Source organism: Choloepus didactylus, chromosome 1, assembly GCF_015220235.1.
Source record: "Choloepus didactylus isolate mChoDid1 chromosome 1, mChoDid1.pri, whole genome shotgun sequence".
NCBI lineage: Eukaryota > Metazoa > Chordata > Mammalia > Pilosa > Megalonychidae > Choloepus > Choloepus didactylus.
In genome coordinates, this window is record NC_051307.1 from 158131684 (window position 1) to 158147935 (window position 16252).

Consider the following 16252-nt stretch of genomic DNA (forward strand, 5'->3'; position numbering starts at 1 on the left):
GAATCAACCTAAATGTACTTCAAACAGAAAATAGATAAATAAATTGTGGCATATCCACATAGGGGAATACTACACAGCAACAAAATACAGCATACTAAGGCTACTTGCAACACATGGATGAATTTCATAGACATTAAGATGAATGATAGAAGCCAGATACAAAAGAGTACCTAATATATGCTAACGTTATTTGGAGTTTAGAAATAGGCAAAGCTAATCTATGGTGACAGAGATCAGAATAGTGATTTTATTTGGGGAAGGGGTTTGGGAGGAGCCTTTAGAATGCTGGGAATATTTTATATCTTGATATAAAACTTTGTCAGACTGTGCACTTAAGATTTGATTTGTTCATGTTACTTCAAGGAAATTATAACTCAATTGAAATTTTGTTTACATGGAGGGAAAAAAGGACACAGAAGAAAACAATTCCAATGAATTAAAAGTGAAATGGAAAAAGTTAAATTGAGCAATGTTGTAACAAGCATCTATTGTTCTTATAATTTTCAAAATTTAATACAGAAGGAAAATAAAATATTAAGTAATTGAGAATATTAAGTGCCATCTTTTTCTACTTTTCTTTCAAGTGAGATATAATGGAAATTACATCTTCTTTGCCAGTTTGAATGTATTATGTCCCCCCAAACGCCATTATCTTTGATGCAATCTTGTCTGGGCAGACGTACTGGAAATCTGTTCCAGTTTACTAATGCTGCTTGTTATGCAAAATACCAGAAATGGATTGGCTTTTATAAAGGGGGCTTATTTGGTTACACAGTTACAGTTTTAAGGCCATAAAGTGTCCAAGGTAACGCGTCAACAAAGGGTACCTTCACTGAAGGATGGCCGATGGCTTCTGAAAACCTCTGTTAGCTGGGAAGGCATGTGGCTGGCATCTTCTGATCCTGGACTGCGTTCTAGCTTCTCTCTCAGCTCCTTTACATTCTTCAAAGTGTTGCTCTTGGGGCATTTTGTCCTCTCTTAGTGTCTCCAGAGGAAAAGTCTGCTTTCAATGGCCTTCTCCAAAAGGTCTAAGTTGCAGCTCCTCTCTCAGCTCCTGTGCATTCTTCAGTGTCCCTCTTGGCTGTAGCAAGCTCGCTCCTTCTGTTTGAGCTTATATAGTGCTCTAGTAAACTAATCAGGTGGGGCCACACCTCCATGGAAACTATCCAGTTAGAGTCATCACTCACAGTTGGGTGGGTCGCATCTCCATGGAAACACTCAAAGAATTACAATCTAATCGATGCTAATACATCTGCCCACAGAAGATTGCATCAAAGATAATGGCATTTTGGGGGACATAATACATTCAAGCTGGCACATTCCACCCCCTGGACCCCAAAATGACATGATCTTTCCATATACAAAAGACATTCATCATATCACAATATCACAAAAACTTAAATCATTTCAGTAACAATAGGTAAGTACAAGATCCCATCAGAATCAGTTTCAGGCCTGGTCTGTCCTAACGCATAATTCCCCTCTAGCTGTGGACCTGTGAAACTTAGAACAAATTTGACTGAAATTTCCCAAAAATCACTCAAGAGTTCAATGTCTTTCAGGAGATTTATATGTTTCACAACTCTTCCAGCTTCATCTATTTTCATTTGCCTGCTCACATGCCCTACTTTGCTTTTTGGTGTTTTTGTTCTAGAATATTATTTATTTTATCTATTGTGCCAGTTTGAATGTATTATGTCCCCCAGAAAAAGCCATATTCTTTGATGCAATCTTGTGGGGCAGACATAATAGTGGGGATTAAGTTGGAACGTTTGGATTAGGTTGTTTGCATGGAGATGCGCCCCACCCAACTGTAGATGATAACTGATGGGATATTTCCATGGAGGCATGGCCCCACCCATCAGGGTGGGCCTTGATCAGTGGAGCCATATAAATGAGCTGACTCAAAAAGAAGAAACTCAGTGCAGCTGTGAGTGACGTTTTGAAGAGGAGCAAGCTTGCTAGAGAGGAACATTCTGGGAGAAAGCCATTTTGAAACCAGAACTTTGGAGCAGACACCAGCCATGTGCCTTCCCAGCTAACAGAAGTTTTCTGGATGCCATTGGCCATCCTCCAGTGAAGGTACCCAATTACTGATGTGTTACCTTGGACACTTTATGGCCTTAAGACTGTAACTGTGTAGTCAAATGAACTCCCTTTTTATAAAAGCCAATCCATCTCTGGTGTTTTGCATTCTGCAGCATTAGAAAACTAGAACATCTATGTATTTAAAAATTCAGAGATTGGATTTACCATCGTGATTAGATTCTCTTTAATTAATTTGTCAGAGGTGAATGTGCTTTTTTCTGTCTTAGCCACTCATTCTTCAAGGATCAGTTTGTCCTTTTTCCTCCTGGAAGTTTTCAGGATTCATCTTTTTTCATTGAGCTTACAGTCTAGTTAGGCAAACCACTACTTTGTAGAAAAATGAAGAGTTCCCGGTCCCCTTTATAAAATAAGGGATAATTTTTTAAAACACTTGATGGCAGGTGGGGGTGAGGGTAGAGCATGGTTTTAAAATCCTCAGTGTGTTTTTGTTTTGTTTAAAAAATATTTTCATTTTTGGGGATCTTAAAATTTTTTAAATTTCTAATTCCTGGGAATTAGTCAATAGTGCCTGTTCACTTTTTTTTAAATGCAATTTTATTGAGATACATTCACACACCATGCAATCCGTTCAAAGTATACAAGCATTGGCTCACAGTATCATCACATAATGTTTATTCATCACCACAATCAATTTTAGAACATTTTCATTATCGAAAAATAAAAATTAAAAGACCCAAACACCCCATATCCCCCTTCCCCCGCCCCCAGTATTGACCCCTAGCATTGATGTGGTACATTTATTACTGTTGATAAAAGAATACTTAAAAATTACTGTTAACTATAGTCCATAGCCTGCAATAGGTGCATTTTCTCCCACATACCATTCTACTATCAACTCGTGTAATAGTGATGCACATTTGTTCTAGTTAATGAAATAACTTTTTAATATTTGTACTGTCAATCACAGTCATCGTCCACCATAAGATTCAGTGTTACACAGCCCAATCAAGTCTGCTCACTTTTTAGCTTGTTTTAATCTTATCAAACTAAGCTTCTATTTCTGCGGATTTTATTTACATATTCTGGTTTTGAATTTTACCATGTGTCACACTGTCAAGGCGCAGGAACCGGGGTAACCCGCAAAGATAAAAAGTCAATTTGAAGGTTTTCAGGGATTCCTAGATTAGCCAAGCCCGTCCCAAACGCGCTCTCGCGATATCTTGAGCCGGAAGTGACTTAATTGCTGGAGTCTGAACGAAGTGGCGGCTCTGTTAATGTTGGCGGGAGCTAAGCCACCCTCTGACTCTCCTCGCTGTCAGTCCTGGGCTGACTGTGGTCTAGGGGGTTGCGTGTGGTGCTCCCGGTTTCGTGCAGGATGCGGGTGGCTGTGGCCGGCTGCTGCCACGGCGAGCTGGACAAGATCTATGAGACTCTGGCGCTGGCGGAGCGCCGCGGCCCGGGGCCGGTGGATCTGCTGCTGTGCTGCGGCGACTTCCAGGCGGTGCGTAACGAGGCCGACCTACGCTGCATGGCTGTGCCTCCCAAGTATCGCCACATGCAGACGTTCTACAGGTGAGGGGCGCTGCCCGGGCATCGGATACAACTCTGACTAGCCAGCAGTGGGGAAAGAACTTGGGTTGGGTTTGAATTCCCTTCAGCCACTTACGAGCTGCCTCTCCTGAGTTCCTGTATTTGTTCACGCAGTCTCCTCAGGGTCTGGCGCTCAGTAAACTTCACTTTTCTTTTTTCCATTCACCTGCCTCATCTGTTTCATAAAGGATCGCTGACTGACGGGAGTGAATTAGCACTGGCGGAAGGAAGAAGCTGACTGGTTTAAATATCTACTTTGTACTTGATAGGGCTCTGGGACTAGTTTTTAATAATCTAGGAGTTTTTTATTGAACGCCTGCTATGTGCTAGTTCTCGTTCTAGAAGCTGAGGTTATCACAGTGTACTCGACAAAATTCTTGACTTCATTGAATTTACACTGGCTTGAAACTCAAGTAGCAGCTCTTCATTCTTAAGGACAAGAATGGACACTGGGCAATTCGTCTAAAAAGGGCTTTTTATTTGACTTTATTTTGCTTGCCTGCTATGCCTAATTGAGTAACTGACAACTTTACCCTTTTGTTCCAGGTATTATTCTGGAGAGAAAAAGGCCCCAGTGCTCACGATCTTCATTGGGGGAAACCATGAAGCTTCAAATCATTTGCAAGAGCTACCCTATGGTGGCTGGGTGGCCCCAAACATTTATTATTTAGGTATGTGTTCTTGGGAAAGTTTCTGGTTTGATGAGATGGAAGAGCCTGTCAAGATTTGTCAGTTGGGCAGCATCTTCAGATGTGTGGTGTTTTGGAGAATGTAATTTAATTACATAAACATGAAAATTTAATTAAACTAGTTAATTTAAATAATCTCGAAACTATATCCTTGCTTTGTTAGTGATGATTTTTTTAGCAATAGTTAATATAACTTCAGAGACCTCACACACTATTTGAAGTCCCTTTATTTTTTCTTATTTTTTATTTAATTAAAAAAAATTAACTTTTTATAATGGGAATTGTTAAACATACGCAAAAGTAGAGAATAGTATAATGTCTCTCTGTATCCATTGCCTAGTTTCAATAACTATTCTGCCATCCTTGTTTTCAATGTCCCACCCTATCCCTTAGGCTTTTGTGTTTGGAGAGGGGAGTGGGAGGTGGCCCGAGTATTTTAAAACAAATCCCATCTGTCATTTTATTATTTCACCATTTTATTTCACCATCATATTTACATGTCAATACATATTTCTAAGCTTTTTAAAAATACCACAATTACAATGCCATTATTATTCCCGACTAAAGTAACATTAATTCCTTAGTACCTGTTGCCTCCTTCATATTCAGATTTCTCTGAATATCTGAAAGATGTTTGTTTTATAATTGATTTGTTTAAATAGGATCCAAATAAGGTCCACACATTTCATTTGGTTGCCTCCCACCCCCTTTTCCCCTTGCTGTTTATTTGTTGAAGGAAATAGGAAATTTGTTCTGTAGAATTGCTTGCATTCTGGATTTAGCTGATTGTATTCCTTGTGTTGTTTAAAATGTTCCTTTTATCTTCTGCATTTCCTGTAAACTGGCATTTAGATTTAGAGAACTGATTAGAGTCAGTTTAAATTTTAGTCCTTTTAAACTATACAGTCCTTGTTTCTCTTTATTTAAATATTTTTTTTTCCTAAACAGTTAAAGGTTTTCAATGATAAAATCATAACCTCGGAAAGTCAGTTTCTCCTGTTACTGATTGATCATCTTTTGACAGTTGCATTATTGTCAAAAGGTGAAATTGTCAGAAGCTGATGAATCAGAAGTGAAATATAGATTATGCAGGTTCTTTATACCTTCTGCCTGATGAATTTTAGATCTATAACATCTAAGTATATCATACGACATTTTTCCCTGTTTCCTCCCACATCTTTAGTTAGGTACCAAATTGTGTCTGTTTCCCACTTAACATCATCTTGCATTTGTCCCTTTCTATTCTGTTTAGTCTTTTGGTTGATATGCTTTTAGGCCTCCCCTCCTCCTTCCCTCATGTACCTCATAAGTGGTTGGCATATCATGATATGAAATTTTCAGGTGATTTTAGGACTTCATGAAGTTCAATCTTCTAAATGGGTAAATTCATTTAGAAAAGAGATTGCTTTTGCTTATAACAATTTTTATATAACTATAATTTTTCAGGTTTGGCTGGTGTCGTAAAATACCGAGGTTTAAGGATTGGTGGAATCTCGGGTATCTTTAAATCTCATGACTATCGAAAAGGTAATGTTTTTCAACTTTCTAATTTGCATGCCTCGGAGTAACTTAAGCATAATATATAGTAACATATATATATATATATATATATACACACACACACACACTATTTACATTGGGTTTCTTCTTGGAACTTACTATTCTTAGCTGTTTTTTTGTAAAATATTTTATACATATACAAATATAGAAAACACTGTAACATATCCATGTATCCAGCATCCAGTTTTATCAGGTATTTTGCCATATTTAATTTTGATTTTTAAGAAATAAAACAGTACAGATACAATTGAAGTTCATTGTTTACTTGTCCTTAATCCCATTCTCCTTTCTTCCTTCCATCTCCTTGCCAGAATGCAGGCAGTTACTATTCTGAATTTGGTGTTTATCATTCTCTTGATTATTACTTTTTTCTTTTTTTCCCCTTGATTATTCTGATATCATTACTGTATATGTAAGAAATTGAAACAATGTGTATTATATGGCATGTTTTCAAACGTCATATAAATGTATCATTACACACATCTTCTGCAACTTGCTTCTTTGTTCTAATATGTTTTTGAAATCCATGTTGATACATGTAACTCTAATCCATTCATTTTGATTTGGGAGTAGTATTCCATTGTATATGTATGCCACAATATACTTACTCATTCCACTGCATCTGAATGAATTGACTTGTTTTTAAAATTAAAGGAATAGCTTATATTCATATTCATTTCACGAATTCTATGAATTAAATATACTGGCAGCTAAAACCTATATCCTCAGTGTAACTGTTGAGTCACAGGTCTATTTCCTGTTGCCTACTCCCTAAGATCCTAAACTGTAGGCATGGGCCTACAGAATAAGCTGTCTCCTGCATGGCAGATATGGTGCAAATTAGAGCCACTCTTTGGAGAACAATTGCTAATATCTGCAGAAGTTTTGAATGTACACTGAACCAGGAGTTCCACTTCCAGGAGTTTATCTACAGATATATTCCACAAGTGCAAAAAGATATATATAAAGTTATTTATTTCATCACTGTAATAGCAAAAAATAGGAACTAATTAAATATTTCATGGTATACTTTTCAGTATAATGCTATGAGGCCATAAAACAACAACAGAGAAGCTTTCTGTGTAATTTATGCGGAAGGATCTCCAGGATAAGCTAAGTGAGAAAACAAGGCTTGTGATATGTATAAAGTATACCTCCCTTTGTACAATAAAGGGAAGATAAAGAAATTGCGTATTTACTAAACTCACAGATTATATCCCTGGAATAAAATGCAGAACCTGATTAACATTGGTTGCCCCTAGGTAGGGCTACTGACCGTTGGGGGACAGGAAGAGGAGGGAGCTTTTTTAAAAGCAGCTGTTTTGAGGTAAAATTTACATACCATTGTAATTATACAATACAGTGATTTTTGTAAATTTGTAGAGTTGTGTGATCATTGCCACCATAACAGATTTAGAATGTTTCCATCATTCCAAAAAGTTTCCTTGTGCCTATTTACAGTTAATCCCTGCTCCCACTCCAGTCCTAGGCAACCACCACTCCACTCTCTAGAAGGGAAACTTTTTTACTCTATACCTTTCTTATAGTGTCTTTTATTTTTAACTATGTGAATATGTAATGCATTCAAAATTAAATATAACTCAATATTAAAAATCACAGGTCCCCCCAGTTATTTAGATTTATGGTCTGTGATCATTTATTAATAGAAATACCAGCATATTAAGAGCATTGTTTTTAATAAAATTTTAAGAACCAACAGTATTGATGACAAATGTCAATTTTGGAGATGTGTATTTGTATTTGCAGTAAGGGAATTGATTATAGCTTTTTTTCCTTTTAAATTTCAGGTCATTTTGAGTGCCCCCCTTATAATGCAGCTACAATAAGGAGTATATATCATGTGAGAAATATTGAAGTCTTTAAATTAAAACAGGTATGTCAAAATTACATTACAGCAGACTTGAAAGGATTTTAAAGTAATCTATACCAAAATGTATTTTGAGCATTTTGGAATGCTATTTCTAAGAAGAGCTTAATTCTCTGTTTCTAAAATTTAGATCTTGGGATGCTTTCAGGAGGTTCTATAGGTGAACATGTTGTATTTTAGTGGTTATGGTTTATTTTAGTAACTAATAACAAAACAAAACATTTAATCCAGAATTTCAGATATTATTTCTCAGGGCAAGGTTAAATAGAGTGATATTTTAAAGAAAATATTAAATAAATATTTTATTTTAAATAGTTTAAATAACAGTATTAAATAGAAAAGAAATAATAGTGTTTTGGTTTGCTAAAGCTGCCAGAATGCAAAATACCAGAAATGGATTGGCTTTTAAAATGGAGGTTTATTAGTTCACAAATTTGCAGTTCTAAGGCCATGAAAATGTCCAAATTAAGGCATCAATAGGATGACACCTTCTCTGAAGAAAGGGCGATGGCATCTGGGGTTCCTTTGTCACATGGGAAGGCACATGGCCGGAGTCTGCTGGGCCTCTCCCAGGGTTAGCTTCTGGTTTCCATTGCTTTCTCCAGAATATCTCTGGGCTTCTGCTTAGCTTCTCTCTCTCAGCTCCTATGTGTTCTTGCTTGTTTCTCCCAGGGCATTTCTCGCTAAGCATCTTGGTGTCTTCTCTTAGCTTCTCCAGGACAAACCTCTGGATTTCATCTCTTAGGATTTTCTCCAAACATCTTTCTGTCTTGTCTCCAAGTGTCTGGGTCTTGTTGGCTCTGAGCTCTCTCTCTCCCTGAGTTCTTAAGGACTCCAGTAAACTAATTAAGACCCACCTTGAATGGGCAGAGTCACATCTCCGTGGAAATATACTTAATTAAAAGGTCCCACCCACGAGTGGGTGGGTCACATCTCCACAGAAAACACCCTAATCAAAAGATCCCACTGACAATAAGTGTGCACCCACAATAAGTCCTGCACCTACAGGATTGGATTAAAAGAGCATGGCTTTTCTCTGGTAAATAACAGTTTCAAACTGGCACAAATAGTAAAGGTGATGGAGAATATGGGAAGTTCTGAAGGTGTTATCAAAGCACTGGCTTAATTGTAGAGTAGGTGGAACTAGTTTTTTGTTTGAGAATTCACTAAACGCCTGACACTGGCTGGTCTAGGCAGTTTTTTACACATAGTATTTCATATAGTCTCTGCCCAAATCCTGTCAGGTAGGTTTTCTAACTTCATCACTTTAAGAGTGAGAAATTGAGACTTAGGTAAGTGACCTGTCCAGGACTTCCCAGATAATGAAGTCATAAAGCACACCTGAACTTCAGAACTCATGCCCTTTCCAGCAAAACACTACCAATACAGCCTCTAAAGGAGCATAAGGATGTTCACAGGACATTCTTTTATGCCCCTTATTCATATCTTTCCTTACCTTGAATGCTTTTTTCCCTTTCTAACTATCTAAATCCCTACCAATCCTTTAAAACCCAGTTTAGATACCATATCCCAACCAGTGTTCTAGTTTAAAGTCATTACTTTTCTCTGAATTTTCATTGTACCTTTTGCCCACATCAGTTATTCAGTGATTAGTCATATCTATTTTATATTTTGTATTGTCTTAAACAGTTATTTAAGTTTTTAAATTTAGTTTTCCAAGTATTTGTCTCAGATTACCTGAAGGTACCAGGGATGAGTAAAGTATAGATTATATTTTATGTCTTCCCTGTGAAGACATCAGCTTTAAATATCTCTAATATAATTTGTGTTGCAAATGGGGAGGTTTTTAGTGTATAGTATGTGAGCTCATTTAAAAGCTCATTTTTTTTCCTGATAAATCTTTGCATTTACTGTATTCTTTATGTTAGAGTGCTCATGAAATTAGGTGTCTCTGTATCTTTAAAACAGTAGTTTCTTTACCAGAAGGTAAAGAATTGTGGTGATTACATATTTTAGAGAAGCCCAGTGCTAAAGACCATAGATGACTGGCAGTCTAATCAAAGTGTGTGTCTTTGTTGTCCTGTCTTGCCACAGAAAATAAGGATGTATTATGGGTAGAAAGAAAGCTGTTTCTCTTTATATGAATGAGTAGCCTTAAATGAGATGTCTTTAGAATGATCTACATGGAAATGTAAAAATCTAGGTGGGTAAATGGTTTTGTGGACAGGTGGGAGGTCATGGAATGATGGTAGAGAGAAGAGGGAATTTTGTTTCGGTCAATCTGAGTTTTCTTTCATTTCCTTTTATTTAAGTTGCTGCAGCCTGTCGATATATTCTTATCTCATGATTGGCCAAGAAGTATATATCATTATGGAAATAAGAAACAACTTCTTAAGACTAAGTCTTTTTTCCGACAAGAAGTGGAAAATAACACATTAGGAAGTCCTGCTGCCTCAGAACTTTTAGAGCACCTGAAACCTACTTACTGGTTTTCTGCTCACCTTCATGTGAAATTTGCAGCCTTGATGCAGCATCAGGTAGGAAACAAAATGCTTATGCATTCATTTAACACACACTTATTGAACATTGATGGACTAGGCACTGTTGATCATTTCCATTTATTTGATGTATGAGTTTTCTGTGATGTTTTAACATTCTTTCTCTTTTGAAAAAAAAAAACATTTTTTATTGTGAAATATAACATATATGCAGAAAAGTGATAAATTTCATAGTATGGGTTACAGTTCCACAATTTCAGGAATTTCCTTCTGACTGTTCTAATACACTAGAAACTACAAAGAAACATCTATATAATGATTGAATAGTCATAATTGTTTGTTGAATCCTAACTACTCTGTTACAACTTCTCCCTCTCATTTGATCATTCTCAATCTTCAGGGCAATGACCATTCTAACTACTTTATGTTGGAAAGGGGTGTCAATATTTTTAACATTCTTTCTTAAATCATGTTTTGTATTGTCTAGGCCAATGATAATGGACAGCCAGCCAAAGCAACCAGATTTTTAGCCTTGGACAAGTGCTTGCCACATAGAGACTTTCTTCAGGTAAAAAGAAAATGAAATTAACATCACAGTGTAGTTTTACTCTTCCAGTGATTGAAAAATATTATTAATCTTTCTATCAGAATTCATTTCTGCTCTTTGTTATTTATATATTCTGACATTTCTTCAGGGATATTTAAATTGCATTAGTGTTTTTAGGCTAATAAATTCCTTTTTAATTTTTTAAGTCATTAAAATTTTTAGGATATTAAAAATAGATATCTATTTCTTAAAATTACCATTTCTTCCGGTAGGTGATAGAAATAGAACATGATTCCCAGCGCTCCTGATTACTAGAGTATGATATTGAATGGCTCACCATTCTCAAGGCTACTATGATCTTATTAATGTGGACTGGGCACCTGTGGAATATGCCTGAAAATAATGGCCTGCATACAAGGTAAGTCTGACCTTATTTAGAACTTGCTCTCTCCATTGCATGCACAATACGCCCACCTACCCCACTTCATCCCCCCTTTTTTTTCAGGCCTAATTCATTCACTTTATTTTTCTTGTGTAAAAACACTCCTAGGTGACGAGACGAGATCTTTATAAGATGGTCAGTGAATTCCTCATAGGGAGACTTGGTGAACACTGTCTCTTTCTAGAGATCAGGAGTGAGATAGCTGTAGGTCTTGGGGATGGCATCAAAGGTGGCCTTGGCAAAATTGTCCAAGTGCCTGTGTGGCCCCTACCTGAGGTGTTAGCAGTTGTCAATACTGGCAACCAGCAACAGCTTCTTGGGCACAGGGTCCAAGGCTATGCAAGTGCCTCTGGGGGCAGGGATGAGGTACACCAGCATAGAGCCATGGTGTCCTGTCACCTTATGGTGTGGGGCTTATTATAGTCCTGTCACAGGGAGGCGATGGAGATCTTGGTCATGATGATGACCCATGGATGATGGTGGCTACTGCCTTGAAGAACTTAACACCCAGACTGACATGGCGGCCATTGTGTTTCCCCAGTTGTGACATGCTTGAACCTAGTCCGCTGGCTGGCATGGATCTGCTTTATGAACAGGTTTAATTTTCTAAACCTCATCCTTGAGGGACATCCCTAGGAAAAAGTCAGTGATCTCAGACTCCTTGATAGGCAGGAAGAAGGGACAGATCTCCTCCAGGGACTTGATCTTCATGTCCTTGACCAGGCTTGTCCTTGGCCTTGCCTCTGCGAGCAACTCAGCCTTGACCCTGGTCCTGGCCTCAATGTCGACAGCTACCCCAGACTTGTATGCCACTGCCAAAGCCTCTGCAGAAGCTTCTGCAGTGTCCATTCTAGGCCCCAGGGCCTCTAAAACCTCTTGAAGCACTGGTGGTGATCTGCCATTTGGATATTTTCTCTGGAGAACTCTCCCCTCCTCCCTTTTTTCAACCAAGGGAATTATTGTTGAATGAGTATCTGAACAAGTCAAGGTGTACTGACTGGCATAGTCTAGAAAACTACAAATTTTCCTTCTAAGGGAGACAAGAAAAAGGACTGCTGAGCACCAACCAAATAAGTGTAAAAGTGAATAAGTGTGTATAAAACTGTAATAAGGTGGAGATTTGGTTCATTCATTAAAATAATTTATACTTGTTTTGGGGTATGAGTTAAGGGAACTTTTTTTTTTTTAAAGTTTTTTTTGTTTCAAAATGATCCTTTGCTAAATTAACTAATTTTACTAAATGAAAAGTTCATAAATGGTTTGCTTTTTATCATTGCACTTGAAGTGCATTATTAGATTTCATTGTTTTTTGTCTGAGACTGGTAAAATGTAAAAAGCTATTGTTTTGGACTTTTACAGGGTGGGATTATAGTGGCAACAGAAGAAGCTATCGAAAGAAGTACTGGAAAAGTTGAATTATGACCTTAAAGTTCCATGTAACTTCACTGTAACAGCTGCTTGTTATGACCCTAGCAAGCCACAGAACCAAATGCAGCTGGTTCATAGGATCAGTCCTCAGACTACTGAATTTTGTGCCCAGCTTGGCATCACAGACATTAACGTCAGGCTTCAGAAGGCCAAGGAAGAACAAAACTTGTGTGGTGAATATGAAGAGCAGGATGCTGCAGAGAGTAATGACTCTGGAGAAGACCCTAGTGAATATAACACAGACACCTCTGCCCTGTCCTCTATTAATCCAGATGAAATAATGTTAGATGAAGAAGAGGAAGATGAAGATAGTATTGTAAGTGCACATAGTGATATGAATACACCATCTGTAGAACCTCCTTCTGATCAAGCTTCTGACTCTTCTGCAAGTTTTTCTGATGTCAGGATCTTGCCAGGTTCCATGATTGTATCTTCTGATGATACACTGGGTTCCCCAATTGGTAGAGAGGGGAAACCTGGTGAGGCTGTGGAGCCAGGGAATGAGAAGGACTCAATTGAGGTGCCATTGAAGAGGCTGAGTGACGAACATGAACCTGAACAAAGAAAGAAGATTAAGAGGAGGAATCAAGCCATCTATGCTGCAGTAGATGATGATGATATAGCATAAGTCAATTTACTTGCCTTAGTATTACATGCAGATACTCAATTTTTGAGACTGTATTTTTAGTTGGATTTTTGACTCAAGACTTTGTCATAATGAAGTTACCATGCAAAAAATTTAGTGAAGTATTAACTTTGTCTTTAGGCCTTTGTATATTTCATATACAAGCATATTAAAATTTCATATATTTATTTGATTGAGTACTTTACTTTGAAGACATACATTATTCACTTTCGTATTTTCAGCAAGCACTTACTGAACACCCACTATGTGCCTGGCATTCTTCTGTAAGATGGGTATAAAAGTAAGAGTATTTTGTCTTCAAGGAATTACTACCACTGTAAATATCTTTGTGTATAAAATATGGTATATGCATATTTTGTTTTATAGAATTGTCATTTTTGAATATACAATTATCTATGCTTTTTTTCTATTAGAAGTATTTTCCCGGGTCAGCTCGTAATATCTGTCATATATAAATTGAAATTGAAGGTGGTTGATAAGATTCCTGGAAATAAAGTACTATAAATACTAAACATTAATAAACATAAAATCTTACCCCTCACTGCTGAGATTAATATATATTTTAGCTTTCCCCTTATTTGTAATATAACCGTAGTACTGTGTGCAGGCCATTTGGGAATAGTTCAGCTTATTAATTACTGTATTAATTACTGGCAGGGATTGAATTGCACAAATGCTGCCCCTTATGCTGCATGAGGAGTTGCTAGTATTATAGTATTTTTGAAGATCCATGTGGAAAAGCTACACCTCTGTATTGCCTCTGATTAAAGTACCTACGCCACCTAAGGTGATTGTTTCCCTGCACTTTGGATTAGGAGCCATGGAATCCAAAAATTGTTTGGGGGATTTCATTATCTCACAGCCAGTCCAATCCAGGAGACAATCCTAGAAGAATTATGTAGCAGTTGACTCCCATTCTGTCAGTCTTTGATTTTAAAAAGGCATGGAACTTTAATTAAAACAGTGTAGTATTGGTGCATGAGTGAACAGAGACCATGAATAGAATGAACAGAAAGACCAGAATAGGCCCAACATAAATAACAATTTAGTATATGGTTTAAGTGGCATTCAAAATCACTGGGGAAAGAAGACCTTTTAAATAAGTAGGATTGGACATCTGGATAGCCATTTGGAAAGAGAAAATGGATTCATGCTTGGTATACAAATTGAATCCAATAAATCAGAGATTTAAATGTGAAGAATGAAACCACATAAATACAGATTGAAAATGGGGTAAATTTCTTTGTAACTTGGGAACTGAGGAAAGTCTTTTTAACTGTATCTCAAAATCCAGATACAGTAAAAGAAAACTGATACATTTGACTATATGTAAAAATAGATAACTTTGCATGGCAAAGAAAATAACATAATGTCAAAAGAGGAATGACAAAATGAAAATAACATATTTTGCAACTCAGGCAAAAGGTGAGATGCCAAGGCTCATCCTGGCAAAATGGAAAGAACTCTATATAGATCCCTATAATAACACCTCTAGGACAAGTACTAAAGATCCATCGCCACAAATAAAGAAAGCAAAAGCACAAGATTATTCATTGTAGTGTTATTTGTAATAGCAGAAATTGGAAACAATCTAATAATTGTCCATCAGGGGATTGGTTAACCAAACATCCCATGGAATGATTTTCAACCTTAAAAAATGATTGTGGGATTATATGAAATAATTAGAAATATGCAAATTCATAGTCGAAAATTAGAATACAGGTTACCAGGGGCTGGGTGGCAGTGGGAAATGGGGAGTTCATTCTTAATTGGTACAGAATCTCTGGGGTGATGGAAAAGTTTTGGTAATGGATGGTGATTATAGTGGCACAACATTGTGAATGTATACAATCCACTGAACTGTATATCTGAAAGTGATAAAATGGGACATTTTTGGTTGTATATATGCTACCAGAATAAATTAAAAAAAAAAACAAAAACATAGAAATGTACAACATGATGAATGAGCCCTAATAAACTATAGTAGTCCATATACTATATAGTTTATAGTATAATATTTCATCAATTATAACAAAGATAGCATACTAATGCAAAATGTTAATAAGAGAAAACCATGTGTGTATGTGTGTGTGGGGGGGAATTGGAAACTGCTTTCTGCATGATTTTTCTGTAAACCTACATCTGCTCTAAGGAAAAAAAAAAGGTAGGACACAGAAACTTATGCACATAGCATTATTCACTATAGCCCCAAAGTGGGAACAACCCACATGTACATCAACTGATGAAAGGATAAACAAATGTGGTATATCCCTAAAATGGAATATTACTTAGCAATATATATATATGGGAGAGCCCTCTGGACTGATATGGCATGTGTTCAGGTTATAGTCAGAGAAAACAGCAAGGTACAGAACAGTATATATAGAGCATTAGTTTTTGCATAAGAAAGAAAAGCTTGCTTCCTTTCTTGCTTTTTTCTTTTGAATTTGTAAAGCATTTACGTATTTCAAATGTCAAAACTATATGATATACTCAGATGTCTTGCTCCCATTCCTAATCCCTCCACTCTGTTCCCCCCTCTCCAACTATTTTCATTAACATCTAGTTTATCTTAGTCTTTGAAATGGTGATACCTCAGCTGAACCTTCAAAGTGGTGGAAACCCAAAACTTGTAAGTTATGGAAGTCATTGATTTTTGGCTTGCAAGCATCCATTCTGTTTTCCAGTAGCAGCATTGGATATTATTTTTCGTGAATCACCTCTACAGTGCTGGGGCAGATATTCAGGGTGTCCTGCCCTCACCTGTCCAAGAGCAGTCATGTAAGTTATACCTGTTAGATGTCCCTTCCTTGGAATATGAATCTTGATCAGAGAGATAAAAAGATGAAAATGGTAGGGGCTCATTGAATAGTTTCCACATTGTCCCACACCCTCAGAGGTGCTCTTTTCTTAGCTTAGGTTTTCAGCCTTCCTTCCATCTTCTGGCCTATCCT

The 16252-nt window shown here is 37.0% G+C and overlaps 1 protein-coding gene and 1 pseudogene across 1 annotated transcript; one reads left to right on the forward strand and one right to left on the reverse strand.

Moving 5' to 3' along the window:
- Positions 1–3303: 3303 nt before the first annotated feature.
- On the forward strand, positions 3304–15261 carry DBR1 (debranching RNA lariats 1). The gene is given in 9 exon segments (XM_037825137.1): positions 3304–3621; positions 4186–4310; positions 5775–5855; positions 7697–7782; positions 10050–10274; positions 10723–10803; positions 11055–11200; positions 11766–11820; positions 12597–15261. Coding segments are annotated over 9 exon segments (1680 nt in total). The 5' UTR covers positions 3304–3424; the 3' UTR covers positions 13281–15261.
- LOC119540173 lies at positions 11241–11941 on the reverse strand (annotated as a pseudogene).
- Positions 15262–16252: the final 991 nt, after the last annotated feature.